Raw genomic sequence first — 18,859 nt, forward strand, 5'->3', positions numbered from 1 at the left:
TAGCATCATACCATTGAATGTACTAACTATAGGGTAACATTATACTTAGCATGTATGCATCCTTGCAATCTCCCTTAATGTTACTAAGTTAAGGAATCTAGAAGCTCTAAGCGGATACTACACATACAATTTTAACAAGTGAATATGAAAATATATAGCTATGCCATAAGTCATTAAGTCAACCTTATATTGTTAAAAAGTTATGCTGTTTCCAATTCATCACTGTAATAAATACTACTTGGTTCATTATCTTTGTACATGTCTTTGAGTAAATTTCTTCTTCTGGACTAATTTCAAGAAATATTAACTGTTGTGTCAAAAGATTACTTCCTCTGGAAAAACCTTTCCTTACCAGTACTAGTCTTCCAGGGAATTAAAATTTTTTCCATTAGGAGAATTTTGTAAAGACTGAAAGAAATGGAAATCCAAAGGTGCAATGTCTGGTGAATACGGCGGATGAATCAGAACTTCCCAGGCAAGCCGTTAACAGTTCTTGCCTGGTCATCAAAGAAACATGCGGTCTTGTGTTATTCTGATGGAAGATTATGCATTTTCTGTTGACTAATTCTGGACACTTTCCTTAGGGTGCTGCTTTCAGTTGGTCTAATTGGGAGCAGGGCTTGTTGGAATTAATTGTCTGGTTTTCGGGAAGGAGCTCATAATAGAGAACTCCCTTCCAATCCCACCATGTACACGACATCACCTTCTCTGGGTGAAGACGGGCCTTTGGTGTGGTTGGTTGTGGTTCATTTCTCTTGCCCCATGATCTCTTCCGTTCCACACTGTTGTATAGTATCCACTTTTCATTGTCTGTCACAATTTGTTTTTAAAACAGAACGTTTTTATTACGTTACAGTAGAGAATCACATGTGGAAATATGGCCAAGAAGGTTTTTTTTTTATGTGGAACCCAAACATCAAAGTGATTCACATAACCAAGCTGGTGCAAATGATTTTCAACGCTTGATATGGATTTTTTGAGTATGCTGGCTGTCTCCTGCGTGGTATAACATTGACTGTTCTCAATTATTGTTTCCATTTGATCGCTATGAACTTCAGCTGGTCTACCCAACCATGGAGCATCCTCTAGTGAAAAATCTCCAGCACGAAACTTCACAAACCACTTTTGATCCATTCGATCAGTCACAGCACCTTCTCCATACACTGCACAAATCTTTTTCTGTGTTTCAGCTGCGTTTTTAACCTTTCTCGAAATAATAAAGCATAATATGCCAAAAATGTTGCTTTCTTTCTTCCATCTTCAGTATTAAAATGGCTACACAAAAATTCACCAACTTTGATAAGTCTTTTTTTAAATGCACACTGATATGAGAGCTGTCACATACAATCTGACGAAACTGTTTCGAATGAAGTTAAAGACAACTAAGTGCTACTAGAGCCATCTTACGGAAAAAACTGGATGAACCTTTTGGCCCATCCAGTACATTTAATAGGTCATTGTCTTGTCTGTAGTTTCAATTAGAATGAAAGATTCATGAGGGTAAGGACTATATTTATGTTATTCTTTGATGTACTGCCAGTACTTGGCTCAGATGATTACAATATGACATGTACTCAATTATTTGCCAAGCTAAATACAAGAAATTGGATCAATACATAAATAACAACATATGAGAGTATCCATCTCCCTGCACCCAGAGTGAGAATTACTTATTAAGATTTTCCAAATTTAATATGCAAACATTTCACTGTATTAATTTTCATTCCCTTGAATATTAATGAGGTTGAACATTTCTATTAGCTATACACCAGCTATCACTGTTCCTATAAAGAATCACCTAGTCATGTTCTTTACCAATTTTTCAAATTATCTTTTACTTACCGTCTTAAAATATTTAAGGATTTTTATCCTTTATTACAGATGTTGCTAATTACCCCATATGCTATGTTTCCCAGAATTTTGTTTTGGTAATTAATATTCAGAAACTTATACTTTTATACAAAGCCAATTGATATTTTTCCCTTATCACTATTCTTCTTTCTTCAGTGCTTAAATTAGCAAGTTCTTCTCTACCATATGACTGGTACTTATGTGTTATTTATCCATAGTTGTTTTTTTTTTTTTTTTTTTGCGGTATGCGGGCCTCTCACTGTTGCGGCCTCTCCGGTTGCGGAGCACAGGCTCCGCAACAGACGTGCAGGCTCACAGGTCCAGCCGCTCCATGGCACATGGGATCCTCCCAGAACGGGGCACGAACCCGCGTCCCCTGCAGCAGCAGGTGGACTCTCAACCACGGCGCCACCAGGGAAGCCCCTGTCCATAGCTTTTTAAAGAGCATTACTGAGATAATTCATATAATATACAATTCACTCACCTTTAGCTTTTTTATGCTTATAAATGGCATTATGCTCTGGGGCCATTTTAAACAGCAAAATCACCAAGGAAAAGCCCCTAAATGCAAAAAACATGGCACACAAAAAGGACACTGTTTACAGCATGAGAGTTCAAATAAGAAGGCAGGGCGTCACCTTGTTTAACACCTCAGCTGGGAACAAAGGCCTTGGGAGACCTAAATTTCTTGCAGCTCTGTGCATGTCCACAAATGACTGTAAAAGTGCCATGAATATTGATTTTGTGGTTACAAATAAGTTTTAGCAAGCAGAAATATTCACAAATATGGAATCCGTGAATAACGGGGATTGACTGTAATATATATGAATAATGATGATGCACACACACGTACACACACAGTCAGCTGCTGAGTTTTCTACTGTTTCACTAACTTATTTTAGTTTTGTAATATATTTTAGTAGTACCTCTAATGTTATGATTCTCCCATGCCCAATCTCAATTAAAAAATATACATATTTTCTACATCTTGCCCCCAATTTATATTTCTAGAAAAACTTTACAATAATTTTGAAAGGCTTTAAAAAGAACAGCTGTTGTGATTTTTTATTAACAGTGCATTAAATGTATAAATTAATTTATAAGAAACTGACACCTTTATAATATTAGATATAGGAAAATATTCTCTGAAAAATTATTCAAGATTTCTTTCTGGCCCTTGGTTAAGTTTTACAACTTTCCTTATAGAAGTATCATAAACATCTTTTTAAAATTTTATATTGCAGTTAACATCTTTGCGATAAAATTATTTCAGGGAAAATTGGTTTACTCTATAAATGAGTAATTATGTTTCTAGGAATTCATCTGAAGGAAATGAATTATCTTAAAGAAATGAGTAGAAAATCGTACAAGTATTGAGAAACAAAGATATCAATCATCATTATACTGCTATTTAAAACAACAATAAAACACTTAAATTTTTAACAGGCAGATGGATTTTTTTAAAAACTATGTATTAAAATATTTAGAAAAATTATGCACTCAAAATAATATGGAAAAATGTTTATAGCACATTTTTAAGAGAAAAGAGGAAATTACAATCCGAAATATACAACAGAATTCTTATTTCACTTAAATATATGTGCAGATATAATAAAATAGAAAAAAATTCCAAATTATTAACAGTAGTTTTCTTTGGGTGGTCATATCACCAGCAATCTTTTACATTCATCCCCAATACCATTTTATGTATTTCTTCAATAAAAAAATTCTTTTTTGGACAGAAAAGAATACATATTGTTATTTAACGCTCTAGAAACATTTAGAGAACGCTTTTAAAAAACAATCTACTTGTAATACAGACTCACACCTAATTCATATCTATATCATTTTTTTTTGTTTTTTTAATTTTAAAAATTGAAGTATAGTTGAATTACAATGTTCTGTTAATTACTGCTTTACAGCAAAGTGATTCAGTTATACATATATATACATTTTTTTATACATATTCTTTTACATTATGGCTTATCACAGGATATTGAATATAGTTTTCTCTGCATTACATTAGAACCTTGTTTATCCATTCTATTGATACATATAAAAGCTTACACCTGGGGCTTCCCTGGCAGCGCAGTGGTTGAGAGTCCGCCTGCCAATGCAGGGGACACGAGTTCGTGCCCCGGTCTGGGAGGATCCCACATGCCGCAGAGTGGCTGGGCCCGTGAGCCATGGCCGCTGAGCCTGCGCATCCGGAGCATGTGCTCCGCAATGGGAGAGGCCGTGGCAGTGAGAGGCCCACACACCGCAAAAAAAAAAAAAAAAGTATACATCTGCTAACCCCAACCTCCCACTCCATCCCTCTCCACTTCCCTTGGCAACCACAAGTCTGCTCTCTATGTCTGTGATTCTGTTTCTGTTTCATAGATAGGTTCACTTGTATCATATTTTAGATTCCACATGTAACTGACACCGTTTGGTATTTATCTTTCTCTTTCTGACTTACTTCACTTAGTATGATAATCTCGAGTTGCATCCATGTTGCTGCAAATGGCATTCTTTCATTCTTTTTTATGGCTGAGTAGTATTCTATTGTATATACGTACCATAGCTTCTTTACCCATTCATCTGTCAATGGACACTTAGGTTGTTTCCATGTCTTGGCTATTGTGAATAGTGCTGCTATGAACATAGGGGTGCATGTATCTTTTTGAATTATAGTTTTGTCCAGATATATACCCAGGTGTGGGACTGCTGGATCATCTGGTAGTTCTGTTTTTCATTTTCTGAGGAACCTCCACACTGTTTTCCACAGTGGTTGCACCCACTTACATTCCCACTGACAGTGTAGGAGGGTTCCCTTTTCTCCACACTCTCTCCAACATTTGTTATTTGTAGACTTTTTAATGATGGCCATTCTGATTGCTGTGAGGTGGTACCTCACTGTAGTCTTGATTTGCAATTCTCTAATAATCAGTGATGTTGGGGCTTCCCTGGTGGCTCAGTGGTTAAGCATCTGCCTGCCAATGCAGTGACACAGGTTCGAACCCTGGTCCGGGAAGATCCCACATGCCGTGGAGCAACTAAGCCCATGTACTCCAACTACTGAGCCTGCACTCTAGAGCCCATGAGCCACAACTACCGAGCCCGCGTGCCACAACTGCTGAAGCCCGCACGCCTAGAGCCCGTGCTCTGCAACAAGAGAAGCCACCACAATGCAATGAAGCGTAGCCCCCTGCTCACCACAACTAGAGAAAGCTCGCATGCAGCAACAAAGACCCAACACAGCCAAAAGTAAATAAATAAAATAAATTTATTTTAAAAAAGAAGAAGAATTAGCAATGTTGAGCTTCTTTTCATGTGCCTGTTGGCCATCTGTATTTATTCTTTAGAGAAATGTCTGTTTAGGTCTTCTGCCCATTTTTGGATTGGGAATTTTTTTGTTGTTGAGTTGTATGAACTATTTGTATATTTTGGAAAATAAGCCCTTGGCAGTCGCATCATTTGCAAATATCTCCTCCCATTCTGTAGGTTGTCTTTTCATTTTTATTTTATTTTTTATTTTTATTTTTATTTATTTATTTATTTTTTCTTTGCTTTACGCGGGCCTACTCACTATTGTGGTCTCTCCTGTTGCTGAGCACAGGCTCCGGACGCGCAGGCTCACCGGCCATGGCTCACGGGCCCAGCCGCTCCACGGCACGTGGGATCCTCCCGGACCGGGGCACGAACCCGTATCCCCTGCAACGGCAGGCGGACTCTCAACCACTGCGCCACCCGGGAAGTCCCTGTCTTTTCATTTTGATTATGGTTTCCTTTGCTGTGAAAAAGCTTGTAAGTTTGCTTAGGTTCCATTTGTTTTTGTTTTTATTTCTACTGCCTTGGCAGACGGACCTAAGAAAACATTGGTATGATTTATGTCAGAGAATGTTTTGCCTATGTTCTCTTCTAGGAGTTTTATGGTGTCATGTCTTATGCTTAAGTCTTTAAGCCATTTTGAGTTTATTTTTGTGTATGGTGAGGTGTGTTCTAACTTCACTGATTTACATGCAGCTGTCCAGCTTTCCCAGCACTACTTGCCAAAGAGACTGTCTTTTTCCCAGGTATATTCTTGCCTCCTTTGTCAAAGATTAATTGACCGTAGGTGTGTGGGTTTATTTCTGGGCTCTCTATTCTGTTCCATTGATCCATATGTCTGTTTTTGTGCCAGTACCATGCTGTTTTGATTACTGTAGCTTTGTAGTATTGTCTGAAGTCTGGGTGGGTTATGCCTCCTGTTGTGTTCTTTTTCTTCAGGAAGGTTTTGGCCATTCTGGGTCTTTTATGGTTCCATATGAATTTTAGAATTCTGTGTTCTAATTCTTTGAAAAATGTCATGGGCAATTTGATAAGGATCACATTAAATCTGTAGTTTCCTTTGGAGAGTATGGTCATTTTAACAATCCAAGAGCATGGGGTATCTTTCCATTTCTTCAAATCATCTTCAATTACCTTTATTAATGTTTTATAGTTTTCAGCATATAAGTCTTTCATCTCCTTGGTCATGTTTATTCTGAAGTATTTTATTTTTGGGGCTGCAATTTTAAAAGGGATTGTTTTTTTTTACATTCTCTTTCTGATATTTCACTGTTGTTGTAAAGAAATGCAACTGACTTCTGTAAGTTAATCTTGTATCCTGCTACCTTGCTGAATTCATTTTTCAGTTCTAGTAGTTTCTGTGTGGAAGCCTTTAGGTTTCTCTATATATAGTGTCATATCATCTGCATATAATAACAATTTTACCTCTTCCCTTCCAATTTGGACACCTTTTATTTCTTTTTCTTGTCTGATTGCTGTGGCTAGGACTTCTAATACTATGTTGAATAGAAGATGTGTCTAGATCATTTCTTGAAGTCAAACAAGACGTGATTAAATACAGATGCATAAATGTTCTGTTTTTAGTAAATTCAGACTTTTACACAGTTTAAACTCCAAGTTAATGAGCCTCCTAAAGGTTTAAGTTATTACTGTATGTCTATAGCCTATTATTAAAATAAAAGTCTTTCATTTCAATATTTCCCTGTAATTTCTGAAATCCTTGGACTTGGGTAAACAAATCATTCTACATTTTCCATTCTACATTTCCACTAAATGTATCATTCATTTCTTATCTTAATTGACACCTGGCTTTCCATGAAGCTCTATTAAAGTCTGATTTCTCTCCAACACTCTATCTACCTCAGAGTTGAGGGATACAAACCATTTTTCTTAACTTGGAACAATGCTCATCCACTCTCTCTTCTACTCCTTTAAGAGTAACACCATCCAGGTTAACCACCTTCTATTCTTGCTACAATCTATCAATAACTAGTCAGTGTTCATTTCTGAAGACTTTGAGACTACTGAATTTCCAGTTTATAAACCACTCTCTATATTCCATTAGTCTATCAGTATTTTCTTGTCTTCAATTTCTTCCCTCTCAATTAACTGTCAACATGACTTTCAATATTTAAAATCCTGTCTCACTATCTTCAGTCACACCTGCTTGTTAAAAACTGTCTTGTCTGAATCCAACAGACAGTTGGATTCCAAATACCAAATATCAAGTGCTACATGGAAAAAAATCATATACTGTTAATTCATGGTTATCAACATCAACATGATCCTCAACGCTACTTCAATACATTCTCCTGGTTCCCTTTCCATTGTTTTGCTTGCTCCATCTTAACCTCTTTTGAGGGATTTTCATCTGCCATTCCTTAAACATGGACATTCCTCAGCATTCTGCCCCACATGTTCCACTCTACAAATTCTCTGTGTGACCTCACTCACTTTGATGGCTTCTATAACTAACTAAATATTATTAAACACTCCCAAATCTAAAAATCCAAACACTTTCCAATATCCAGACACTATATCCAGGTGCTTTCCAGATCTGGTTCTAGATCTCTTCATATAAAAGTCATGTAACCATTTTCAAGTTACTATGCCCATTAGAGAACTTGTTAACATCTCCACTCTACTTTTTTTTCTGCATTGCTCTGTCATATCCTGCGGAACTGCATTATTACCAAATGCTGAATTTTACAAACCTGCAAGCTGGAGTCTATTTTAACTACTCTCTTTTAACCCTGACACCCCTTTAACAATCAGTTACCTTTAATTCTACTTCTCAAATTTGTCACACCTGGTTAGTCCTCTACTACCTCACTTCCTTATCCTAGACTGAGTTACATCTAATTCTTATGTGAATTACTCCAGCAGTTAGCAAACCATTCTTTCAACTTCCAGTTTTGTCTCCTTTTGACCTATTTTCTACAACCCTTCCAAAGTCTAAATGTGATCCTGTTTTTATGCATCAGCTCATAAAATTCATTAAATAGTACCTATCTCAACAATGTAATGAGGGAGGTACTATTTATTCATCCCTTGTAAAGACTGCTCACTACAATACTTCACGTTCCTAGCACAGTGCCTGGGATATATTACATGCTTAATAAGTACTCAAATATTCAATTGATGGAAATTTCTCCTTCCATCTAAGATGAAATATCATGAATTAGATTTACTCTCCTGCCTGAAACAATTCCTCCCTCCACCCACAAAGACACACATGCAAAATATATTAAAAAATGGTTTTCAAGATACAGGACATTAGGTAATGGACACTGATTACTGAGACAAGAAAAAACAAGATGAGCCCTAACGCTCCAACTTCAATTGTTTTGAGATAATTTAAAGGTCATGGAAAAGCGGGGGGGATGGATAAGCCAAGAAATAACCAGTAAAGTCCATGAGTTACGAAGACAGACCTGCAAGTCCAGGGAAACCAAGGCAGCTAGAGTTCATATGGTAAAATTCCAGAGGGGACAGAGCTACAGAGAACTCCAAAATTGTAGTACTAAATGCCTATACTAAAAAAGAAATGTTCAAACCAATCATCTGAGCCACCACCTCAAGAAACTTAGAAAAAGAGCAAAATTAAACCCAAAGTAAGCAGAAGGAATAATGAATATCAAAGTAGATATCAATGAAAGAGAAAACAGAAAAAGAAGAGAAAAAAACCAAAAGCTGGTGCTTTAAGAGCAATAAAACTGAACTGTCAAGAATGGATAACCAGGGAATGGCCAAGATAGAGGAATAGGAAGACTCTAAGATCACCTCCTCTCAGGGGCACACCAAAATTACAAATATTTACAGAGTAACTATCAATGAGGATGACCTAAGACCAGCAGAGAAGAAGCTATTTAAAAACTAAAGATATAAAGAAGAAACCACAACAAGACAGGTAGGAGGAGTGTAGACACGGTATAGTAAAGAACTATACCCCCAGGCCACAGATGGGAGGATAATTATAATTGCAGAAGTTCTCCCCAAGGAACGAGGGGTACAACCCTCCTCATCAGGCTGCCCAGCCTAGAGTTCCCAGAATGACTGGCTTTGAAGACCAGTGGGGCATACTTTTGAGAGAGTCAAAGGGCAGTAGGAAACAGACTCTACTCTTAGAGGGTGCACACAAAATCTCACATGTTCTGAGACCAAGGGAAGAAGCAGTAATTTAAAAGGAGCTTGGGTCAGACCCACTTGCTGATATTACAGAGCCTCCCAGAGAAGCAGGAAGCTTCTGGTACTCACACTGGGGACACAGACGCTGGCAGAAGCCACTTCTGGATGCTCATTCAACCACGAGGACAATGCTGCAGGCCAGCAACATTTTGGAATCCTCCCTCTAGCTCATTAACACTGGGACCCGCCCCAGCCCACCTGTCAGTAGGCACCAGCCCTGGGACATCCCACACCAAGTAGCTAGCTGAGCACTGACACAGCTCCACCCACCAGCAGACCAACTCCCATAGGACCCCCTGAGCTCCTGGCCGCCCCAGGACCCAGCCCTGCCACCTGTGGGCTGACACCAGCTCTGGGACCACCAAGCTCTACAGCAAGAGACCACAGGACCCAGCTCTGACCATCAGCAGGCCAGCACGCCCCCCCTCCGAGGACATGACCTTACTCCCGCAGTGGGCAGACACCAGCCATGGGACCACTGGGCCCCAGCCCTGCCCACCAGTGGCCCAACACCAGCTCTGGGACACCTTGAGACTCTTAACCACCCCAATATCTGGCCCTGCCCACCTCAGGGATGACACTAACTCTGGGACACCCTGAATACCGCAGCCAGCTTTGTCAGGAACTGGCCCCGCCCAGGAATCCCATTCCTGAGTATTTATCCAAAGAAAATGAAAACACTAATTTGAAAAGATACACATACCCGTAAGTTCATTGCAGCATTATTTACAGTAGCCAAGATATGGAAACAATCTGAGTGTTCATCAGTGGCTGAATGGATAAATAAGATGTGGTGCGTGTGTATATGTATGTATGTGTGTATACACACACACATATACACAATGAAATATTACTCAGCCACAAAAAAAGAATGAAATCCTGCCATTTGTGTCAATATGGATGGGCCTAGAGGATATTATGTTAAGTGAAATAAATCAGACAGAGAAAGATAAATACTGTATGATTTCACTTGTATATGGAATTTAAATAACAAAACAAATAAGAAACGTTGACAAAAGAGAAACCAGTCATAGATACAGAGAACAAACAGGTGCTTGCCATAGGGGAGAGGGGCGGGGGGAGGAAAGAAAGAAGTATGAGAGATTAAGAGGTACAAACTTTCAGTTACAAAATAAATGAGTCGTGGCTATGAAATGTACAATGTGGAGAATACAGTCAGTAACTATGTAATATGTTTGTATGGTAGAGACTTACCATGGTGATCATTTTGAAATGTACAGAAATACTGAATCACTATGTTATGTTACAGGAACTAACATAGTTCTGTAGGTCAATTATGCTTCAAAACAAACCAACTCATAGAAAAAGCAATAAGATTTGTGGTGACCAGAGGCAAGGGGTAGGAGGAGGGTGAACTGGATGAAGGTAGTCAAAAAGTATAAACTACCAGTTATAAGATACATAAGTACTAGGGATATAATGCACAACATGATAAATATAATTAATACTCTTGTATGTTACATATGGAAACTGTTAACTGAGTAAATCCTAAGAGTTCTCCTCATAAAAAATTTTTTTTCTATTCTTTTAATTCTGTATCTATAGAAGATGATGGATGTTTACTAAACTTATGTGGTAATCATTTCATGATGTAGGTAAGTCAAATCATTATGTTTAGAGCTTTAACTTATACAGGGCTGTATGTCAATTATATCTCAATAAAACTGGAAGGGAAAAAAATAATGGATACCCAGTTATCCCATAGAAAAAAAAAAGATCAATAAAACCGATTAACCTCTAGCCAGAATGATTAAGGTATAAATATCAAGAATGGGGGAGGTAACATCATTATAGATACTAATGAGTAAGAAGAGAGTATTTTGAACTTTATGTCATAAAACTCTACAATGTAGGTGAAATAGACACATTTCTTGAAAAAAATTAACAATCACTCAAAAATAATTAATTTGAATAGTCCCAAGTTTACAAAAGAAATGGACATTGTAGTTAAAAATCTCCCACAAGCAAATACCAGCCCCAGTGGCTTCACTGGTGAATTCTACCAAATATTTAAGGAAGAATTAACACAGTTGTACTCAAACTATCATAAGTGTATACATATCAAACTTATCAAACTGTATACTTTAAAAGTATGCAATTTATTATATGCTAATTATATCTCAATAAAGCTGTTTTAACAATATTCAGTTGATGGAAAGAATGGCAGGAGGGAGACAGACCTGCCAGAAGCCAAAGAGAAGCAGCAAAAATAAAAAGGAAAAAAATAAATAGAATGAGATCAAAGAAAAAAATTACAGAAAGAAAGAAAAGAGCAAGTTTAAGTAGTGATGAATCCAAGTTGTAAGAGAAAAAGGGCATTAAATCTAGAATAGATGATTAGAAATAGCACAGTAAAAGTTCTGGAACTATCTGGATATTCACTTATTCCCCTAATTCCTAATCCTATGCAGAGTGAATATATAAGATTGTACTCTACTGTGTGTGTGTTTGTGTGTGTGTGTGTGTGTGTGTGTGTGTGTGTGTGTGTGTGTGTGTGTGTGTGTGTGTGTGTCTTTAATTAGCGTATGAGATCCACAGCACAAAGCTGATAGAGTACTTCGGGTACTGCTGTATTTGCTGAGTGAATAAATATATTAGAAATTCTCCCATTTCTTCCATAACCTTATAATTTATAAAGAACTGCAAATAAGTACAAATATTCTTCCTCAGATAACAAATTTTACAGCATTCCTAATTACCTAATGAGGAATTTTCCAATACTTCCTAGGTTTTTAAAAACTAGAAGACTAATAATTGATCTTACCAAAAAATACTTGGGGAAGAGGAAATCACAAAATTAAGTACAGTTATAATCAAATTAAGTTCCACTCTAAACAGAAAACTCAAGATACCAAAGCCTTTAATGTAAAAAGTTAGAAAAAGATTGCATTCTACATAAATATATTTGTGAAAAGCTTACCTGTATAGTCTCATTTCACTCAGCTTTATCGTTACCAAATCAATAATGGGTGGGGGGTTGATCTGACTCTCTGTTATCACATGGAATGTATTTTTCATTGTAATTAGTCCAAAATCAGCAACAAAAACATTTTCAGAAACTGGAGACTGTGGGATAACCACAACTGGGGCTTTGATGTCAACATCCAATGCCATTCTAGAACTCCTTTGTGCCAGTTCTTTTACACCAGTAGCAGCCATTTCTGCTGCCTGAACAGTTGCCTCTGCCAAGGCTTGTTTAGCTGCTTGAAAATTATCTACAAAAGCCTATAAAGAAAACAAAATTATACTCTTAAGGCTACCATTAATGAATAAAACTATTAAATGTATATTGATATTTCTGATTTTACCTCCATAAGAAGAATTTTCTCTTGGAACAACTAAGCATTATTTATTCAAAGTCTGACTTGTCTATATTAAACCGTAATTTTCTGCAATAAAGGTTGAGAAACACAAAGATACAGATACAAAAACACAGTAAAACAGTAAAAATCTAGTCCCTGGACCAAAGCAACATGTGGATGCTCCAATGTTTCACTGGCATCTATTTTCCTTTTTATCTCACTTTCCTTAATGGCTAAACAATCACACTGTATTTCCCTACACAACCACAATGGACAGAGAGCTTATTTACGTTTGTAAACATACTATAAACAGTATGTCTGTCAAGAACTCTAAAGTTTTCTGATTCCTGAAATGTGGGAAAAATACTAAAGATATAAAATACACCCAGAATTATACTTAATTTTCATGTTTAATTAATTTCATGTTTTAATTATTTTCAATAATTTTTGAGTATAAAGCTATCACAAAAGGGCTCAGTGATATGCTTCTGAGTTATAAAAAGAAATTAGAAAAAATTAAACAAGAATACTTTTTCATTTTTACTTTTTATGTACAAAAAAGTTTTTATGGCTATAGGAAAAAACTGCATGATAACCTCAGTTAAAAAGATCACAAAAACAGCAACATTTATTTAGAATCAACTGATTATTTAGTTTAGATACCACAATTAAGTTAAAAGAATGAATAGTGAAGTCATAGAGACAGGTATGACACAGGAAAAAACCAGCTGACAGCAAGGGAAAAACACAGGGGAAAAAAAAAACAGAACTATGAAAGGCAGAAACAGAACTTAAATACTCAGGGAAGTGTTATATAGGGATTAAATCTAAATCCCTCAAAGCCCCAAATATTCACAGAACTAGAATGCAATAGAAAACATAATTTTCTTAATGACCAAACCAAACTTCAATTATATATTTAGCACTTTTAGTTAGAGCTGGAAGTCAGGTAAAACACTCAAACTAATAATGTATAAAGAATTCAATTAATATAGATAACATATATGATATATAATATACATATATTTAATATGTTTATAAAATACATATTTCAATTAGCTAGAACATTCCCATGTGAAAATGATGTTATATAAACAGTATACTATACATTTCAGTCATGATATATGGTACCCAGAATATCTTGAAAAATCAGGACAAAAAAAAAATCAAGTAAGGAATGCTTCATCTATGCTTGATGCACAGCAAACACTTTCCAACTAGTAGGAAAGAATAAATAAAAAGCCGATTAACATACTTACCAATACAGAATACAGAAATTTTGTGACAAGAATTACTTCAATGCAACCAACAGTTAAATTAACTTGACTGTCAAACACATTCATATCTGTGTACGCAGAACCAGCAGTTGCACCCATATAAGAAACGATTTTGAAGCTGAAAACTTCTTTTCCAGTAATATAAACAGCCTTAATGAGAGAAAATTTAATTGTCAAAATCCACTTTCGAAATGATATGTCTTCAGTACAAAAATAAAGCAAATGCAAGATATACACACATATCTGGAAAATCTTGTAAGTAGCCAAGCCAAGTACAAATAAGACAACAATTCTAACTTCTTTATTAGAATCTACACTGCAAGTTTTTTCAAATCAGTAGTGGCAACTCCCTTAGCAGGCCATGAAATCAATTTACTAGGTCTGGCACAAGATTCTTTTTAATGGAAAAAACAGAAAAAAATCAGAATACACATTTTCATTTAGTGTGTATACATGTGTACTGAGAACTGCCATATAAATGTATTTTTCAGTCACTGTCAAAACTTAATATAATCTATTTTCTTCATTTGAGATATGTGAATAATTATCCAGATCCTTCCAAGGAGTTTCCTCCTATCACTATACTTCTGTTCCTTACTAGTTTGTCAAGAGTCATCTCAATTGCCAAACAAGAATTACCTACAGCAGTATAATGTCTCAAGCTCTGCAATACCAGTTAAAAATGGTGGAGATATTAGCAGATGTGAAATGTCAAAAATATTCTGAAAGATAAACAGAGCACTCACTAACTTAGTTTATAGCTTTCTTGACCCTCTAAATGCTAGAAGTAAGGCAGAGGGCTGAAGAATCATCAAGAAGTAAATGAATTCCAACCATGAAACAAAAAAACCTCAGGAATCAAGGATAGTTGTCTGAAGGTTGAGGTGTAAGATGAGACTAAACAGAAGTCTATAGGAATTCTGCTTCTGCCTAGGATGTAGAATGCTGGAGAGACAGTCACTCCAAACCTTAAGAACAAGAAAAACAAAAACAGATAAACTACAAAATCATAACTTTTCTTAAAACCATTAGATATCTGAGGTCACAAGCCAACTCAGCAGCCTAAAATCTAAAGAAAAAAGGTACCTTCAAGAGAGAACCTTAAGCACCAGCTCACCTGTGGTAAGGGGCAGAAGAAAAGAGCTGTCAGATACCACACAAGCTAGGTAAGAAGAAATCAGATAAAATGGTAAAGGTTGACTATGAACTTATAATGTGATATACAGAATCCCTGGGAGTCACAGACACAAGAGGAGCTCACACTTAGTTGCAAGCACTTCATTGTGTGCTTTCTGCTGGGAGCTCCTGAGAGACTGGGGCCAGAGTGGAATACCAGAGGAAGCTTTCCTTGGTACAACCCTCAAAGAGAGGAGAAGCCTCCACTCTAGAAAAGGCCCAAAGTTCCATCAGGATTATTCTCTTAGAACAGAAGCCTTAAGAAACTAGCAGACAGGCAGTAACCTTGTTGCCCTCAGAGCACAGGTGAAGATACTATACCCCAGAGGCAAAGATAAAACTCCCTCTACACTCAGGGGAAGAAACTGTCCTGGGACCCATTACAGAGCACCTTTTACTGGAGCAGGAAGGCATACTCTCCCATATAGGAGCTACCAAAGATCTGAGTCAAATGCCATGGGAGGGATGGACAGGATCACCAAAAATGCCCCATTTCTGAGACCTGGAGAAACAGATCTGGCTAGACTGAACCTGAACTAGGACAACTGACAAGACTACCTAAAACATCTTCCCACTCTACCGCCACCCCCAAATACCATCAAGATGGCAAGCTCTACAAAAAAGCAGCAGTAGACTCTAAACATCAAGGAAAGAGCCAAGAGTATGGAAAGAGAACTTTCTGAGGTACAAGAGTAGAGGAAAAGTCAACAGCACAGTATGAAGCAGCACTCCAACAAAAACTCCCCCACATGGCTGAAGGAATGTGAAGCAGTGGTATATTGAAGGGAATCATATTAAACAAGAAAACTCAAACCCAGTTCAGCTCTCCATTAACTGGATACAATCCCCTATGTTAATAGACTAGCAGAAAAAGGAGGCACACTCACTTTCAGACATAAATACTATTCACTTCTGTCTCTATTATCCTATATATGATGTCTGACAGTCAATCATTAGTTATGAAACAACCCAAAAAGCAAGAAGAAAATAAATGACAAAGCAATCAACAGAACCAGACTTGCTTATAACATAGATGTTGGAACTTTCAGCCGGTGGATTCTGAATTATTATGATTACTAAGGTAAATGCTTCTAGTGGAAAACGTGGAAAATATGAATGAACAGACTGAAGAATATGAGCAGAGAAGTGGAAAACGGAAACAAGACTCAAAGGGAAATATTAAAGATTAAAAAACCATGGTAACAGATGAAGAATACTTTCAATGGGTTTATTAGCATATTCAATGGAGCCAAGGACAAAATCAGTGAACTTAAAAATAGGTCAAAAGAAATTACACAAGCGAAACATAATGAGAAATGAATGGGAAGATTTGAACAGAGGATCCAAAGGTTATGGGACAATATCTAACAGAAATCTAATAAGAATTTTTGGAACCCAAGAGGAAGAAGAATAGGGAGGAGGCGGAGGAGGAAGAGGAGGTGAGGAAGCGAGAGAGGTGGAAGCAGAACCATTTGAAGAGGTATAAAAAATATTGAGACAGATCCAGAAAACTCTGAACAGGACAAATATGAAAATATACTTTCATATACCTAGCATACCATACACAAATTCTCAAGGCAGTCAGATAAAGATGAGAAATTATGTACACCTAGCAAAAATATCACTCAGAAAATGAAGGTGAAATAAAAGCCTTTTTTTTTTTCCACTTCTGATGCCTCCTTCCCGCCAAAAGATGAAATAATTCGTAACCTGCAGACTTGCATTATAAGAAATGATTAAGTTCTTCAAGTAGAAATAAAAATATGAAAAAATACCTGCAGACTTGCATTATAAGAAATGATTAAGTTCTTCAAGTAGAAATAAAAATAACAGAATTTTGAAGGTACATAAAGAAATGAGTTCTGGAAATAGTTAGAATGAAGGTAAATACATCTCTTATAAAAAATTAACCGCTCTAAAGAAAACTGACTAAACCCCGATTGGTAGGTATACATTGTGGACTTTCAGCATACACAAAAGTAAAATATTACAATAATACTGTGAAAGGCAAGAAGTAGGAATTGAAAGTATAGCACTGTTAAGATATGCGATACTACATAAAGCAGTAAAATATTAATGGAAGGTAGACTGTAATATCCCCGATACTATTAATCAATAAAAAACAATATCTTCCATAAGTCACATGAGTGACTTGTGACTATCCCCCTTGAGCCCAACAGAAGAGAAGAAATTTTCATAAGACAGTGTTTACTGCACAGAGGTTGTGGCCTAGGAGACAACAGGTGTAGATAAGGGGTAAATAAAACACCATACTGAAAAATGGGTATTTTAAGTAAAAATCTGTAAATTGAAATGTAAGGTCCCCACATTCTTCAACCAACTGGCTCCCTGAATCTAGACTGTCAGGCCTATACTTACAGTACTTTTCTAAAAGGAAAATGACTGGCCTGAGAGAGGGGAAAAAAAAAAAACTTTAGATACTCAAGTTTTGAGGCCATCAAATCACTACATTACTGACTGACCATCTACTGTGATGTCCACCTGTCCCAACTGCTGCCCACACAAAGCTTCCAATCAGCTCTGAATATCTAGGCAAAATTACAAAGTCCTTCTAGGAGAAAGAAAGTGAAATTGTCATCAGAATCATAAGCAGCAATGTGATTGAACACTAGGCCAGAAGACACAGAATAACATGTTTAAGATCATCTAGAAAAAAAAAATGCAAGCGAAAGAATCAAAATCCAGCCAAAGTACTCTATAAATATAAATGTAAGGCAACATACAGACACTTACGGAGTACTATTCTTATGACTATGAGCCCTGCCTACAGAATCTACCAGGGAATAAACTTTTAAGTAGCCAAAATTTTGAAGATGTCAGCATAAAGACTGGTGAAAACTCCCATTTAATAAAGAAGAAATTTTTGAATCAGAATATTATCATTTTGCAATCCTTAATGAAATAATGGTTCTTAACATTACAAAAACAACGACAGCTAGACACTGTGCATCCTTTGAAAATACACAACACCAACTATGAAGTATTCTTGCCCTCCCCAGCCCATGTATAAAAAACCAAAAATAACCCTGAATCTCACTGAATGAGATTTAACTATCAATTTACAGGAAATACAGGGAATAGAGGAACATGTTAAATATCATGAGAACACAATCAGCAAAAGCTGATGGAAAATTCTACAAAACAAATAGGATAGCAACAAATGGCAAGGGAGAGAAAGAGATAGAAAATTATAGATTAAAACAGACTTGAGAGGCATATTAATCAAAATGCACTGTATGGACCTCCTCTGGATCTGATCTAAACAAACTAAAGGAAAAAAATTATGAGACAGTCAAGGAAATATGAGAACTCACTGGATGGTTGATAACATTAAGAAATAACTGTGCCACCAGTCAGAATGGCCATCATCAAAAAATCTACAAACAATAAATGCTGGAGAGGGTGTGGAGAAAAGGGAACCCTCCTGCACTGTTGGTGGGAATGTAAATTGATACAGCCACTATGGAGGACAGTATGGAGGTTCCTTAAAAAACTAAAAATAGAACTACCATACCACCCAGCAATCCCACTACTGGACATATACCCTGAGAAAACCATAATTCAAAAAGAGTCATGTACCACAATGTTCACTGCAGCTCTATTTACAATAGCCAGGACATGGAAGCAACCTAAGTGTCCATCGACAGATGAATGGATAAAGAAGATGTGGCACATATATACAATGGAATATTACTCAGCCATAAAAAGAAA

The 18,859-nt window shown here is 36.6% G+C and overlaps 1 protein-coding gene and 1 pseudogene across 3 annotated transcripts in view; one reads left to right on the forward strand and one right to left on the reverse strand.

The window, feature by feature from the left end:
* VPS13A (vacuolar protein sorting 13 homolog A) overlaps window positions 1-18,859 on the reverse strand; it is a 153,277-nt gene that overhangs the window by 109,702 nt on the left and 24,716 nt on the right. For all 3 annotated transcript variants that reach the window (XM_007459890.1, XM_007459888.1, XM_007459889.1), the window contains exons 9-10: window positions 13,934-14,101; window positions 12,293-12,597 (exon numbers count right to left, since the gene is read on the reverse strand). In XM_007459890.1, the coding sequence (XP_007459952.1) occupies window positions 12,293-12,597; window positions 13,934-14,101 (473 nt within the window). The remainder of the gene's footprint in view (window positions 1-12,292; window positions 12,598-13,933; window positions 14,102-18,859) is intronic.
* Window positions 14,143-18,859, forward strand: part of LOC103083600 (transcriptional enhancer factor TEF-4 pseudogene) — a 6,745-nt pseudogene continuing 2,028 nt past the window's right edge.

This window comes from Lipotes vexillifer, unplaced genomic scaffold (assembly GCF_000442215.2).
Source record: "Lipotes vexillifer unplaced genomic scaffold, Lipotes_vexillifer_v1.1 scaffold1429, whole genome shotgun sequence".
Taxonomy (NCBI): Eukaryota; Metazoa; Chordata; class Mammalia; order Artiodactyla; family Lipotidae; genus Lipotes; species Lipotes vexillifer.